At 34.4% G+C, this 14,683-nt stretch overlaps 1 protein-coding gene, 1 long non-coding RNA gene and 2 pseudogenes across 3 annotated transcripts; all 4 read left to right on the top strand.

The window, feature by feature from the left end:
- Positions 1 to 1,272: 1,272 nt before the first annotated feature.
- Positions 1,273 to 2,376, top strand: LOC111007926 (antimicrobial ginkbilobin-2-like protein pseudogene; annotated as a pseudogene).
- Positions 2,377 to 6,490: 4,114 nt separating this feature from the next.
- On the top strand, positions 6,491 to 7,456 carry LOC148211626 (antimicrobial ginkbilobin-2-like protein pseudogene; annotated as a pseudogene).
- Positions 7,457 to 9,995: 2,539 nt separating this feature from the next.
- Positions 9,996 to 11,905, top strand: LOC148211625 (uncharacterized). Of its 2 annotated transcripts, XR_015790393.1 has the most exons (3): positions 9,997 to 10,187; positions 10,632 to 10,676; positions 11,707 to 11,905. It is a non-coding gene; the product is annotated as an uncharacterized LOC148211625 (long non-coding RNA). The 2 variants fall into 2 exon arrangements; XR_015790392.1 differs by having other exon boundaries at positions 9,996 to 10,187; positions 10,632 to 11,905.
- A 386-nt stretch (positions 11,906 to 12,291) lies between these two features.
- Positions 12,292 to 13,398, top strand: LOC111007614 (Receptor-like protein kinase-related family protein). Its single transcript, XM_022280028.2, has one exon. It carries the CDS (start codon positions 12,387 to 12,389, stop codon positions 13,164 to 13,166), a length of 780 nt encoding a protein of 259 aa, XP_022135720.2. The 5' UTR covers positions 12,292 to 12,386; the 3' UTR covers positions 13,167 to 13,398.
- Positions 13,399 to 14,683: the final 1,285 nt, after the last annotated feature.

Here is a 14,683-nt window from a genome sequence, read left to right as displayed (position 1 = left end):
TTTCTTCTGGAAAGTTGACTCGAACTCCTCTTAACATGATGGGCACCAATTCCAAATAACGCAAAGATCTATCTACTTAATTTTAAGTTCTTTTTCTTAATCAGGATATGAAATATCATGAGCTCAAAACCCTACCGTACAAGCTGTACTAATTAAAAAAAGTATCTCTATAATATGGTATGATATTGTCCGTTTTTAACATAATTCTCTGACTTTACTTTTAGTTTTACTCATACCATAGATAATTGTCCTCGATCACCCTATATACCATAGATCAATCCTTTGTTGGGACTTCGTTTGCACTCCTTGCAACTTCTACAAGATTGACTATTATAAATTGATATTTTGACATGGTTCGGTAATAAAGAATAATTGATGCCGAAAAAAGTCTTTTTTGTGTTGAATCTTTTAATACGAACAAATCAAAGAGGTTTAATCTTCTAAATATGAAAAAGGACCATTAATTGAATGCGTCCGATTTAATGCAATTATGAAAGAAAAAGTTGGTAAGTAGGATAAAAGAAAAGTTTTCATAAGCTATGCTTGTAAGATGAAACAAAATTTTAATTTAACAGACTCAAAATTTTTAACCCTAAATAGATAAAAATTATTGGTGCGTCCATCCAAGTGGGCTGGAAAAATTATAGAGCACATATTGTTGTTGAGAATGACACTAGTGGTTTAGAAAAGTATGACCAATTATTATTACTGTTCAATTTCCATTCTGGATAGCAATGAGTAAAGTCAACAATTTCCACCATATACATCATTTGACCAAAATCCACATTCTTTTGACTCAGACTCAGTTGTAATCTTCTTTAAAACTGTTTTTTAGTGGTAGTTAATTTTAAGTTTAAAACCAATTATATTTCGACTAATTTAATCCGCGTATCTTTAGTTTTTGACCATTTTAGTTTCCTGTTCGATCGCAAACTATATTTCAAAAAAGGTTTATTGATATGAGTATAGTATTATACTGAAATTTATGATTAAAATCAAAATGATCATGAGACTAAAATAGATGGTCAACTTAAACTAGCTAGTTAAGATATTTAAAAACCAGGTTAGATTGAATCTCAACTCGGCCCAACCAACATGTTATTGTTAACTAGGAAAAATAAATAAAATAAACCAAGACTAATTTCATAGTTGTTTCTAGGTTAGAGACTAGCTAAACCAAAAAGTTGCATGAAATGAAATTGTCTAAAACTTTACCAGCTACATCAACACACCTACATTATTCTAAATTTGAGTTTCTTTGAAGTGCTACACAAGAATACTTTTCTAATTTCCATTAAAATAATTACAAATACACAAGAGAGATCAGAGAAGAGGTCCAAGAATATGTAAGAAACCCTCTATATATATTGGACACTTTGAAGAAACAAATCCCAACCCACCAAAACATCTCAAAATCTGCTCACTTAACCATGAAAATGCATTCAAAAATATCATACACCTTGTTCCTCACTCTCCGATGCCTCTTTCTCCTCTCCCCACCAGCCTTTTGCGATCAAAATTCACTTCTCTTCCACACATGCTCCACCTCCCAAAACTTCACTCATGATTCCCCCTACGCTTTAAACTTGAAACAAGCCTTCTACAATTTGGCCTCCACTACCCCTCCCTCCGGCTTCGCCCTCGCCTCGATCGGCCACGACCTGCAATCCCAAGTCGACGCCCTCGCCCTCTGCCGCGGCGACGTATCGCCTGCAGATTGTGCAGGATGCATCGCCACGGCCGGTCACGAGATCCAGCAGCTGTGCCCTTATGGCAAAGGGGGCGCCATATGGTATGATTTTTGCCTGCTCAGATACTCCAACGCCAAATTCTTTGGGAAGATTGACAATGGGGCGAGGCTGTACATGTGGAACGTGGAGGAGGCGGAGAATGCGGCGTCGTTTAATGAGGAAGTGAGGAAGTTGCTGATGGGTCTGTCTGAGAAAGTTGAGGCGACGCCAAATTTGTATGCGGTTGGGGAAGTGGAAATGGAGGGCTCGAAAAAGGTTTATGGGTTGGTTCAGTGCACGAGAGATTTGTCGAGTGGTGCGTGCAAGAAGTGTGTGGATGATGCCATTGCTGAGCTTCCCAAATGTTGTGATGCCAAAATTGGTGGAAGAGTCATTGGTGGGAGTTGTAACTTCAGATATGAAGTTTACCCCTTTGTTAAGGACCAGAAATGATAATAAAACTTGTTTTTATAGTACTATTTTATGATAAATGTATTTTTTTCCCTTTAATTATAGTAATAAATATGAATTGTGTTCAGGTTTTCTAGCTATGAAATCTATGGTGTGGGTGGGAGTTGAAAATTAAAAGTAATCTGTTGGGAATGCGACATAGTCTTATACATCGACTAAGGGGTCATATGTATGCAAAAATGTGACAATATCTTCATTGGTTATGAAGATTTTTGAGTGAAATGCAAAGTCATGGCCGGAGCTTATGCTTAAAGTTGATAATGTCATACTATTGAGGACTAGAAATGATAAAATTGTATATGTATATGTATCTGTATATGTCTATGTATGTATCTTTGTGTGTATATATATACATAGATAGTACTATTTTATGATAAAATGTATTTTTTTCTTTAATTATAATAATAAATATGAATTATTTTGAGCTTGGCTATAAAAATTAAAGAAATGTGTTGGGAAATCATAAGTATTAAAAGAATGGGAGAACATCTTCATTATTCTTATGAAATTTTTTGGTGAAATTCGGTGAAATTCAAAGCAAAATCGTGAGAGTTACGTCCAAAATGGACAATATCATATGATTATAAGGGGTATTCAGAAAAAAGTTTGAGGTTTTTTTAGCTCCAAAAAGCTTCTTAATATTTATAAGTTCTATCTCAAAATCAATTGTGATGAAAGTGTAGTACTGTATTTTATAAAAATTGTTAAGTCCCTTCGACGTGGGATCCTTGACGCATCTAACATATCATCGGATTAATGAACCACTCTGAAATAAATAAAAGTAGATATTTTTATTTCAATTTCCTTCTAGAAGATTGACTTCGTTTCTCTCGACTTGATTGACATAAAATGGTTTAGACAATTTCCAATTGGACAAAAGGGAGGAAAAAAAAAACCTAAGCTTCTCCCATTCAAATTTTTTTAATATAACATTTTTTTTAATACAAAACTTATTTTTTTAGTGCAACAAATTCAGACGAAGATTCGAACTCATGATCTCGAACTCATGATCTTTTACGAATATAGCAGGTATTTGGAGTATACAATTGAGCTAAGTTTTTTTTTTTGTATGACAAATAAGAGTGGGAGGAGTCAAACTCATGACCTCTTAGTGAGAGACATGTGCTAATTAGTAAGCTCATGTTGACTACAACCGAAAAAGTTAAAAAATATAGATGTGCATAAACCTATATATTTGGTGGGTAGACTTATAATTTAAAATGTTAGTATCCAACCTAAAAAGTGAACTTTATAACTTCGTAGTTTTTTTTAAGGTTACCCAATCCATAGTGTAGAATAATTTGTTGTATGTTTAATATGTGAAAGAAAGTGAGAAAACCGTTGAATATACAAATTTAACATCCGAAAATTAAATTTGTGTATTAAGAATTTGATTGTGTAACAAATTCTTTATGTTTCAACTTTTGTGTCATGTAACATTAAATATATTAAAATTACATGTTTGTTAAAGATGAAGTTATCTTTTGAATAAGAAGTTTTTTCCTTTATTTAGTTAAAGTTACAACTGAAACTTTATATGTGTTTAAGTTTTTGGGAGATGTTATACATTTAGACAACTATATATAGTTGTTTTTTTCCTTCACATTTTGAGATATACAAGCATTTCTCATTTTGAGTTCTTCCTTCTCTCTCAAGAGTTCTCTCTACTCTCGAGTTGTTGTTCTTATTTGTGTTGAGAGCAAGTGTCTAAGAGTTCTACTAGATTCGAGTAGTTCGAGGTTGCAGTTCTACTGGAGTTAGTTGTTGTATCATGCTAAGACGATCGCTGTAGTCTGCTAGCAACTTGTACAGAGTGAATAATTATCTACATATCAGCGCTATTGAAGCGTGCCTCGACTATTTTGATCAAGTTTTGGTGTTCATCAAGTTGTCAAGATCTATAATTGTTTATAGGCAGTTACGTTGTAACTTGTTGTTAGTATTATTCAGTTTACATATACAACGTATATTTACCCAACATAATTAAGGTATGTCCTTCCTTTCTAATCTTCATCCCATCCCATTGACTGATTTGGGGATTTGAGGATTTGAAGTTGGATTCTTAGAAATTCCATCCGTGGATTAAAGATCTTGGAAAAAATATCTAGAGAAGTTTCCATGGAGATTATTCACTCCATATGGAGCGGTGCCTTCAAGTACTCATATTCACGAAAAATTTTGTCAGCCCTACATGAAGATTCAATTCTTTGACTTTTTAATGATAGATATAACTTTAAAATTCAATTTTTTTGAATTAAAGCTCCCTTAAAATTATGAAAAATGCTCAAATGTTTTATTGATTAGTATCCCAAGCATTAAATTTTTTATAAGTTGGAGAGAAAAATGTAGAAAATAAATATTTTTTATTTGTAAAATTTTTATTAAGGGCTAGAAAGCGAAGTATTTTCCTTTCTAAAATCATACATGTAGACGAGTGTGGTGTGATCCAAGTGGTCATAGAAAGGCATAGAGGGCATTATTGTACTATTCATGAAAATGACTGATCCTGTGGAAGAGTATGCCCAATTACTCTTCATTATAATTGGGAACACCAATAACAAAAGTCAACGATTTCGGCTCTATTATTTGACCAATTGCGCGATGCTTATTGTTGTGACCCACACCCACTTATAATTTTATTTTTTATTTTTTGAAAAACATGTAAATTCATATTTTTGTTCGCGATGGTAATTTTACCAAAGAAAAGAAAAAAGAAAAAAAACTACATAAATTCAATTTGATAGTTCTAAAAATTGAAAAAATCTAAAATTTATAAATGGTATAGTATACATTTCACTTTACTCAAACATGGCTCTTGTAATATATTCTATACTTTTTAAAAATAAAAAGTACCATACCTTCTAAATAAGTTTATAAATAACCATTGTTGACAGTGAGTTTTGGTGAGGTCAATGTGTCTCCCAAAATTGTACGTCGTCGAAGAACAAATGAGTCTGCAACTAGAAAATTCGACATGGATGCAGTGCCTAACAAACTCCGACTATCAAGTCACTAATCGGAGTAAATGAAAAGAGTTAGACACCTTATGGGTTTTAGTAACAGATTTTCTCACTTACTTGGTACTGATGAGGTCCTTCCCCTCTTATAGGTGCGGGTGGTCGACCAGGAAGAATGACGTTTTTGGGCGCAGGAGCGTGTCAGACTGTACATGATTCTGACAAGTGAGGACGGACATCCTTGACGCTTGGTGGGTGACACCTCCGCTTGCTAGTTTATGCTCCCCATCTGCAGGTTGCGGGCTACGGCTTGGAACGTGCTTCCAGTACAACTCTAGTGGTGATGCGCCCGTACGCACTTGCAGCGTATATTTCGATCTTCTGCGGTCCCATGCATTATTGTTACCCCCAACGCTCGACACCTTACCTGCTCGGGTTTATCTCTCAACAACCATATTTTACAACATAACTCAATCTGGAAAATGCATGAAGCGATCAATTATTTCGTATGAACTAATTCAATAAAAAATCATATAGTTTAGGGATGAACAAAAAATTATATATATGCTCTCTTTATTGTTTGATAGTAGAAATAAGTGGAAGTAAGAGTCGAAATGGGGAAGGAATTGACGCAAAACCAATTGTAGCATTAACATTCGTAAATCTCCCAAACTAGGGTTGGAATTTTCACCATCCTAATAATTTCAAAAAAAGATAACTACATCTTTTTAATATCAGAGAAAAGAAAGAATAGTGATCAGTACCTTAGGTAGTTTAGTGATAGCTTTTTCACTTATCCTATGGTCATGGTGTTACGTCCTTTTTATAGGTGTTGTGGTCGACTAGGTAGATGCTTGGCATGCAACGTGGTGAGGCTCACTATCGTACGAGTTCTGACAGACTGTTAGAAGACATTCTTGACGTGAGGTAGTGATCCCGTCACCTGTCACTCTATCGTATAGGTACTACAACAAGGTTTGTCGTGTCCAACCTGTACGTCTCTGCCGATTCCTGTGTCGCACCTTTCATCGGTTGTACCTCTGCAAGAGGTTTGGTCCCCACTATCAACTATCACTACTCGAGCCTCACACGTCTCTCGCTCGGTTTTTATTCTCAACAAATACCAAATGAAAGTTAATCCAAATTAAATAAAAACCTCGAGTCTCCACCTCAAGTGAGGCACCGAGTTTCCTTTCTTCAAAAATCAATATTGATTTTAAGAGCTAGCCGTATTTTACTAGTTTAAATTAAAAAAAAAAAAATTATTTTGAGAGAGAAAAGATAGGGAGAAAAACTTCATCATCTTTTCACATATATATATATATAATGGATCCTTTTGGGAAACAATCCACACCCAATAAACCAACCATGAGGCATCCAAAATCCACCATTTTCCGATCTCTTCTTCTATCCCTCTTCTTTCTTCTCTCCCCACCAGCCCTCAGCGGTTCAGATATCATCACCGAGAGCTCATTTCTCAACCATATATGCATAAGCTTCGACAACTTCACCGCCGGCACCCCCTACGCTTCCAACTTGAACCAAGCCTTTGACCAATTGGCCGCCGCCGCCCCTCCCTCCGGCTTCGCCCTCGCCTCCGCCGGCAAAGACCCACAAAACCAAGTCAACGGGCTCGCCCTCTGCCGCGGCGACGTCTCCCCCGCCGACTGCAAAAACTGCGTCACCACGGCCGCCCAAGAGATCCAAGTGCGGTGCCCCTACAGGAAAGGCGCGGCCATATGGTACGATTTCTGCCTCCTCAAATACTCCAACCCCAAATTCTTCGGCAAGATCGACAACAGAAACCAATTCTCTCTCATCAACGTCCAGAGCGTGGACAGCAGCAATGCGACGGCGTTTAACGACCAAGTGAAGCGGCTGCTGACGGGGCTGGCTGAAAAAGTCGTTGCCACGCCGAAGCTGTACGCGATCGGGGAAGCGGCGATTGAGCTGTTTCAGAAGAAATTGTACGGGCTGGTTCAGTGCACTAGGGACCTGTCGGCGGCTGCTTGTAGGAAGTGCCTTGAGGACGCCATTGGAGGGCTTTCGAGTTGCTGTGATGCTAGAATTGGTGGAAGAGTGGTGGGTGGGAGTTGTAATTTTAGATATGAAATTTACCCCATTGTTGATGCCCAGGGATCATAAACTAGTTATTAATGTGTAATAATCTTGCTAGCTAGACGAGAATAAGGCCCAGCTGGTTCATGTAGTATTGTAATTAGTTTTACAAGTTTGATTATCAAAGTTGTCGTTTTGTTGATGCCAATATATATATATGAAAATTTTAATTTATTGACACTAATTGGTTTCAGTTTTATTTTGATTTCATTTCCTCCGTCTCACCAACAACCTCTTGGATTGTCCAACCAATTAACTGATTTATTTGTTAAAATAATCAAATCAATAGGAGATCACTTGATATGCTACAACTTTGATATAACTCAATTGGTTAAGACATGAGAAAAGTAGGAGGTTTGAATTTCCATTCTTACATGTTGTTGAATTATTAAAAGAAAAATGTCTTGCAACAAACAAATCTTCTGTCAGTCATATAAACATATATACTGTCAACAGAATTGTCATTTCATTAAATGTCAGTGGATATTTGTGGAATGAACTTTGCCCTAGGTAAAAGTTGGGCTAGTTAAGCACTGCTTTGCACCACATAATAAGTCTTTCCTCCTCGGCTCGGTAGAAGGTAGAGTTGTAGTCTATGCTTACGTGTCCTAACAAGAGAGAGCGAGCCGTCTTGCTTTCGATTTTTCCCCACAACGTATATATAAATTCATTTTAAGATATCATTGTGCCTAGCTCCTACAGTGAATATATGATTGCATGATTGTAATTTTTCAAGGAAAAAAAAAACTAGAATAGGTATTAACAACTTTTGTAGGACCATAATTCAAATGTTATTAAAACATGAATAGTTTTGAATACGGATTTTTATTTTCTATATATATTAGGTTAATCTTATAGACCTAACAGTATATTTTAACCCAAAAAAAAACATATTATATAACACATGTTCGAGCCGTATTATATTGTTAAAAAAAACAAAAATGAATTAAAAGTGGATATATGGTAATAGGTATTTTTTAGAAAAACATGAAGTAGGTGACAAATATGAGAAGTGTCAATCCAACTTCTTCGATCCAAATAGATGTCACTATCTAGGTATGATCTTAATTATTAGAAACTACTCCCATAAATTTTAAAAAGTGTCAAATAAGTTAGGAATTCTATTAGATACATAAAATTGAAAGTTTAGATGGAATTATAAACTTTAAAAAGTTAAGTATCTATTAGATGACGAAAAATTAAAAATTTAGAGACTTAATAAGGCACCAAAACATTTTTAAAGTTCATGAACAACTTATTAAATGCAATCATAGAGATTAAACTTGCAATCTAACCATTTTCTTCCTTCTTTATTAGTTCAACAAGTACACTTTTTTCCTTCTTGTTCTATATTTTTTTTTGGTACATTTTATCAATATTCATTCTAATTAAACTAGGCAAAATATCTAGCTTCTTAGCTTGATTGGCACAACACATAGGTTTGGACCATTTCGAATTGGATTTTTTTTTAAAATAATAACCTAGCTTTATATCCATTCAAGGGTGTTTCTTTTAAAAGCCAATGAATTATAGCTTAATGAATATTTTGACATGATTTATACGAAAAAGTCAAAGAGTCTTAACTTTAACATTGAAAAGTCAATTGATTAAGTTTAAAAATGTTCGCCCACAAATTTGTTAAACCCATTGAAAAATCTTAATTTGCTTAGCACGTGTTTGTGGTTTGTGAGATAATTAAATATAGACTTGATTTTTTAAAGTTTGGAAGATATTATATTTAACTATAATTCAATAATTTTTGTTTAAATAAATATAACGTTCACAAATGTAGATATGAAAATAAAATAAAATATAAATGTTAGTAATACTTAATAGCTATACTTTTGACTTAAAATTAGAAAATAATAATAATAAATTGATTACTTTTGACTTAACTCACGTGTTAGAAAATCAAAGAGGGTCATCCAAGTGGGCTATTGGGGACAAATTATATTATAAATGTAAATGACTTTGCCCGATCGCCACCGTTCATAAAGTCAACAATTTCGACTCCATTGTTTGACCAAAGGCAATACTTGTTGACCCACTCTAATATATAGATATATTACACACAACATAAATTCAATATGTAGTTCTTGTAAAGGAAAATTCTTACAAGTAGTACTCACATAATATAACATAATACATTGATTTTGGTCCAAACATATTGTTTTAGAAGAGAACTTTTTTCAAAAGAATCATCAAATTAAGCTATAAATATTTTTAAAAATAATTATAGATTTTTTTAATTAGTTTTTACATTTTCAATTCTTTTTTAAAAAATCCCTTTGATCGGTAAGGTTTTCTTTTCTTATTTCTCATTTATTTCTTGTTATCTAGAAGACGGTGCAGTGACAAGGACCTTGAACTTTGTGGTATCACTTACCATGAGATTTTTAGGTTCAAACCTAGTATTTGTCACTTTATTGTTCAGTACAAGCAACGAGTCTTGATTATAGAAATCTACGGCGTAATCCACACGATATCTGTAAGGACCGTTTCGAAGTGAAAAACAAAAAAAAAAAAACAAAAAAAGGGAAAAAGAAAAAAAAAATTGGAATTTTAGTTGGAAGTGCATTTTGGTAATTTCGCAAAAAAAAAAAGAAATGAAAGAAATGAAAGTTTTTTTTAGAAAGGCACGTGTGTATGTGTGTTGTTGATTAATGAAGGTGGGTGACAGGTGTTTTAAAAAGAAAAGGAGGGGAAGGAAAAGAATAAATAAAAAGAAAGAAAGAGAAAGCATAAGAACGGAAAAAGGAAAGAAAAGAAAGAAGTGGGAAGAAAAGAGAGAGACAACGCAGGAGAAGAAGAATGAACAGGGAAGAGAAAGAAATCGAAGGTGGTGTACGGCTAAGGAGGAAGGAAGAGTTTTTTTTTTAAACCGGTTGGAGTTTTTGAAGCTTGTTTTTGGGTAAGTTTCAGTGTCTTAAACCATGAGATTCTCGAAAATAGACTCCTTTCATTTGTGGGTTTTGTGAAGGACAACTTATTTGAGGTTAAAATTGTGGTCCTGAGGATGGAAGAAAGGAAGAAAATCCGTGGGTTTTGGGAAGAGAGAGAGAAATTTTTGAATAGAATTTAATTGAGAAAATTAAAAATGAATTGGTAAAAGAAAGGGGAAATCACGTGAGAAGGTGAAAGGAGGAGAAATTCAATGGGTTTTGGTGGGACCCACTTGTAAAATGGTATGAGAGAGAAAAATGGTGGGTTGTTAATGAAGAGGGAGAATGAGTTATAAAATTTGATTTATGTGGATTAATTTGGAAGGTAATATAATTTCAATTGGAAACAAGAATATGTTGAAGTTAAATTGGATTAAAGCATGAATTAATTTGGTATTGAATCGATATTTCAGGTCGAGCGGAAATTGGAACGGAGGACGACCGAGTTTGAAGGATTAGTGAGTGGTTATTTTATTAAATGGTTTTAGATACCTACTGATATAGAATTTCTAAGAAATTATATATTATGTATGATTTAGTATTTCTGCTAAGAATGAAAGAAAATGTGTTTGTTCGAGAATTTAGAAATGTTTATGAGAATTTAGAAATGCTTTATGAGTTTAAAGAATGGTTTAAGCTTATGGAAGATATTTAGAAAGAGATTTCAGAAAATGATTTTAGAATTTCATGAAATGTTCTTAGAAAGAAATATTTTAGAAATGATTTGAGAAAAAAAAAGTTCTTAGAAAGAAGAAAGAAGGAAGGAAGAATTTTAGAACAGTTTATGAGATTGAGAAAGAAGTTTTCAAACCACCATGTTATTGTATCTAGGTGATTACTCGTATGCTATGTGAATGTGTTTCTATAGTATACCAGAAATAGAAGGTCTTTGGGACCATTTTACTCCACGTGTTGAGAGAATTATTCTGCTATGCGTATTGAGATTACTCTATGCTAGTAGACCAGAATTTTTCTGCTGTGTGTATTGAGATTACTCTACGCCAGTAGACCAGAATAGAATGTGGATACATGTGTGGTGTTGAGTTTTATCTATCTGTATTATGTTTGAAGAAGAATGTTTTAAATGTTTTAGAATGTGTTTTAGAGCATGTTGAGAAGTTGGCGTAACTAGGTCGCAGGGGATGCAGGAGAATGCCGGGGCGATAAGGGCCAAATCCGGATTCCGAATCCTGGTCCGAATCCTGGACTTGGGAGCGTTGTCTTTTCGGTTTGCCTGTAAAGAAATTGTTGTTACAAATTTGATTTTGAGAAGTTTACTGAGTTTTATGAAATGTATAACGTTGCTCTAGTTTTACTCGAATTTTATGGAATTTTAATGAGAATGATTATTACTTCAGTTTTATGATGTTTGTTTTAAGAGCTGAATTTTCAGTTGTTTATGAAAGGAAGTTGACGACAATATTTTCTTATTAACTTACCACTCACTGAGCTTCTCAGCTCACTGTTTATGTTTTGTTTTCCCCCCAGGCTGTAACTGAGTATCTGAGTTTCTGAGTTTCAAGAAGAATTTAGTTCAGCTTCTGCCACCCCGAGTTATTCAAGAGTTGCATATCTCTTTGTATGTAGTTTAGTTGGTTTGTAAGAAATTTTATCTGCATTTTGTTGAGAGGAAAAGAATGTATAGAATGGATGTAAGAATGGTTGTTTGATTAAGATTAATATTTTATTGTGCATCCATTCGGAGTTGTTAGTCAAAGTTCAGGTCAAAGGAAAGAAAGAAGTTGACCACTGACTTCGTAGTTAGTCGGGGTCTGTGGTCGGCGCGACTCGTTCTAGGACTAGTAGGTGTTTGGGACGGGTTGTGTCAATATCAATTTCGAGAAATTAAAGAAAAAAGTTATCCTTGTTTCCAATATATATTTTTATGTAATTTTATAAAAGTTTCTTAACAATGACAAACTAAAAACAATAATTATAAAATGCTTATGTTTTTCAAAAAAATCGTTGACCCCAGTAACAAAAACCATAAAATGTCCAAACAAAGACTTTGAATCTCGGCCACACCACATCTTCAATAGTAGTATCCAATTTTTTCTCTAAAAAAAAACATGAACTTTATTTTGAGAGGTAAAATTATGGAACTCTTTTATATATATTGGATACTTTTGGCAAATGAATGGCAAAGCTAAGCCAAGCTCTCAATCAAAATGAAGCAATTCAAATCAAGCATATTCTTCCCCACTCTTCTATGTTTATTTCTATTTCTCGTTTCTCCCATAGCCTTTGGCGATGATGATATTATCACTGATAGCGAATTCCTCTTCCATATCTGTTCTAGCTTCGACAACTACACCACGGACAGCCCCTATGCTTCCAACTTGAACCAAGCCTTCGACCAATTGACCACCACTGCCCCTCCCTCCGGCTTCGCCGTCGCCTCTGTCGGCAAAGATTCGCAAACCCAAGTCAACGGGCTCGCTCTTTGCCGCGGCGACGTCTCGGCCGCAGACTGCAAAAACTGCATCGCCACCGCCGCCCACGAGATCCATCAGCGCTGCCCTTTGAGGAAAGGCGCGGCCATATGGTACGATTTCTGCCTCTTGAAATATTCCAACGCCAAGTTCTTTGGGAAGATTGACAACAGAAACAAGTTCTACATGTGGAACGTGCAAGAAACCGACAACGATCGGACGTCGTTTAACGAACAAGTCAAGAGCTTGCTGACGGATTTGGCTGAAAAAGTTGTGAGTACGCAGAAGTTGTATGTGATTGGGGAGGTGGAGATGAAAAAGTTGAAAACTTTGGAGAAGTTGTATGGGTTGGTTCAATGCAGTAGAGATCTGTCGAGTGGTGCGTGCAAGAAGTGCCTTGAGATCGCCATTGGTGAGCTTCCCAGCTGTTGTGATGCTAAAATTGGTGGACGAGTTGTTGGTGGGAGTTGTAACTTTAGATATGAACTTTACCCCATTGTTGATGCTCAAAAGTAAATTACTTTTTCTATCATGCAAAAAATATAATAAAAGACGAGCTGGGTTCATACTCATATGGCAAAAGCTCAGTCACAAGTTAGATTATGAATTTGGTGTCTCAACGAGATCACTATCTGTATTTACACAACGATATGATGTTGTCCATTGACATAACCTTACTTTTAGTTTGGTTTGGATACCATGTATCCTTTTGCTATAAGATCGATGCTAATTTATATTTTCAGTAACACATATTATATAATATATCATTTTGAGAATATAAAGAAGGATCTTTAAGCACTCATGTTTAGTTTTTTTTTAGTTTAACATGTGATGATGGAGATTCGAATCTCAGTTGGACGTGGAAGCACTACTAGAAAATAGGATTTTAGAGACGCAGAAAAAAATTGCTGAAAGTCTCAAAACATCGCTAATAAATTTAGTGACCAAACCTTTTTGTTGTCGTAGACGTTGCTAATACCACGTCATCGTAGTTTTCAATGACCAAAAAGTTGTGTCGCTAATAATACTTACAACGATGTGCCCATTTCCAGAGACACCGTTACATAATGGCGTCCTTAAATATCTTCTAGTGACTTTTTTCACTGACGTCTCTGAAACCTCGTCATTGAAGGATTATTTTGTTGCAGTAAAGATATATGTTTTACCTAGTTGTCAACATTTAATTGGGTAGAAATTACCTATAACCTCTCCTACGAACCCATAATTTAATAAATCAAACCAAAGTTGTAAAATTCTTACCTAATTCATTGGATTATTGAATTGATTTAATCAAATATTTAGTTGGGCTTAGTCAATTTTGATGGTTGCAAATTGATGTTGAGCATACAAACATTGGATCCATGATTGCACAATGCAATTTTCCACCAAAGACAAATAGATTGTGATCAATAGATATTGACAACAACCTATAAATATGATTTGACATGTTACTAAAGCAAACAATTTTAAGTTCAAATCTTGGTAATCTTATTTCTTTTCATATATTAAAAGGTTAAACTAATTCCAGACCCAGTTGTAATTTTATTTTTTTAAAAAAATAGAATGATAAGAAAAGAAAGGGTTAAAAAAATGAAGTCATATATAAATCTAATTCATGTAGGATTATATATGTAAACCATCAAATAATTGTGTTGCTAGAAAGATTAATACTTAAATTAAATGAATTGCAGTAATCCAACTGTACTAAATCTTTTAAGAAAGATTTTTTCCGTACTAAATGATCACTTAAAAAAATGTATATATGTAAAAAAGTCATATACGCAAATGAAGTGCGCCATATTAAATGCATTGATATATGTAAATTATGAAGTGCCCCATCCAATTATATAATAAATCCTCAAAAAATTATATATTTGCAAACGAAGCCCTCCAAAAGTGGGCTTAGATAAGTTATAGAGCACATACGATTCAAATGGGTGCTGACACACAATTACTCTACTTTCTCAAATTAGTGGAGACTTTTTTTTTTTTTTTTTTTTAATATTTGTGAGTCTTCGGTATCTAGATTAATG

The sequence above is a fragment of the Momordica charantia genome, assembly GCF_013281855.1.
Source record: "Momordica charantia cultivar OHB3-1 chromosome 4 unlocalized genomic scaffold, Mcharantia_2.0 BLBB01000004.1, whole genome shotgun sequence".
NCBI classification, from domain to species: domain Eukaryota; kingdom Viridiplantae; phylum Streptophyta; class Magnoliopsida; order Cucurbitales; family Cucurbitaceae; genus Momordica; species Momordica charantia.
Note: the sequence above shows the minus strand (reverse complement) of the source record. Positions and strands in the feature narration are given on the sequence as shown.

What these genes read in the sequence shown, in the direction of transcription:
- LOC111007614 (XM_022280028.2), top strand. Translation starts at nt 12,387, where the DNA reads ATGAAGCAATTCAAATCAAGCATATTCTTCCCCACTCTTCTATGTTTA.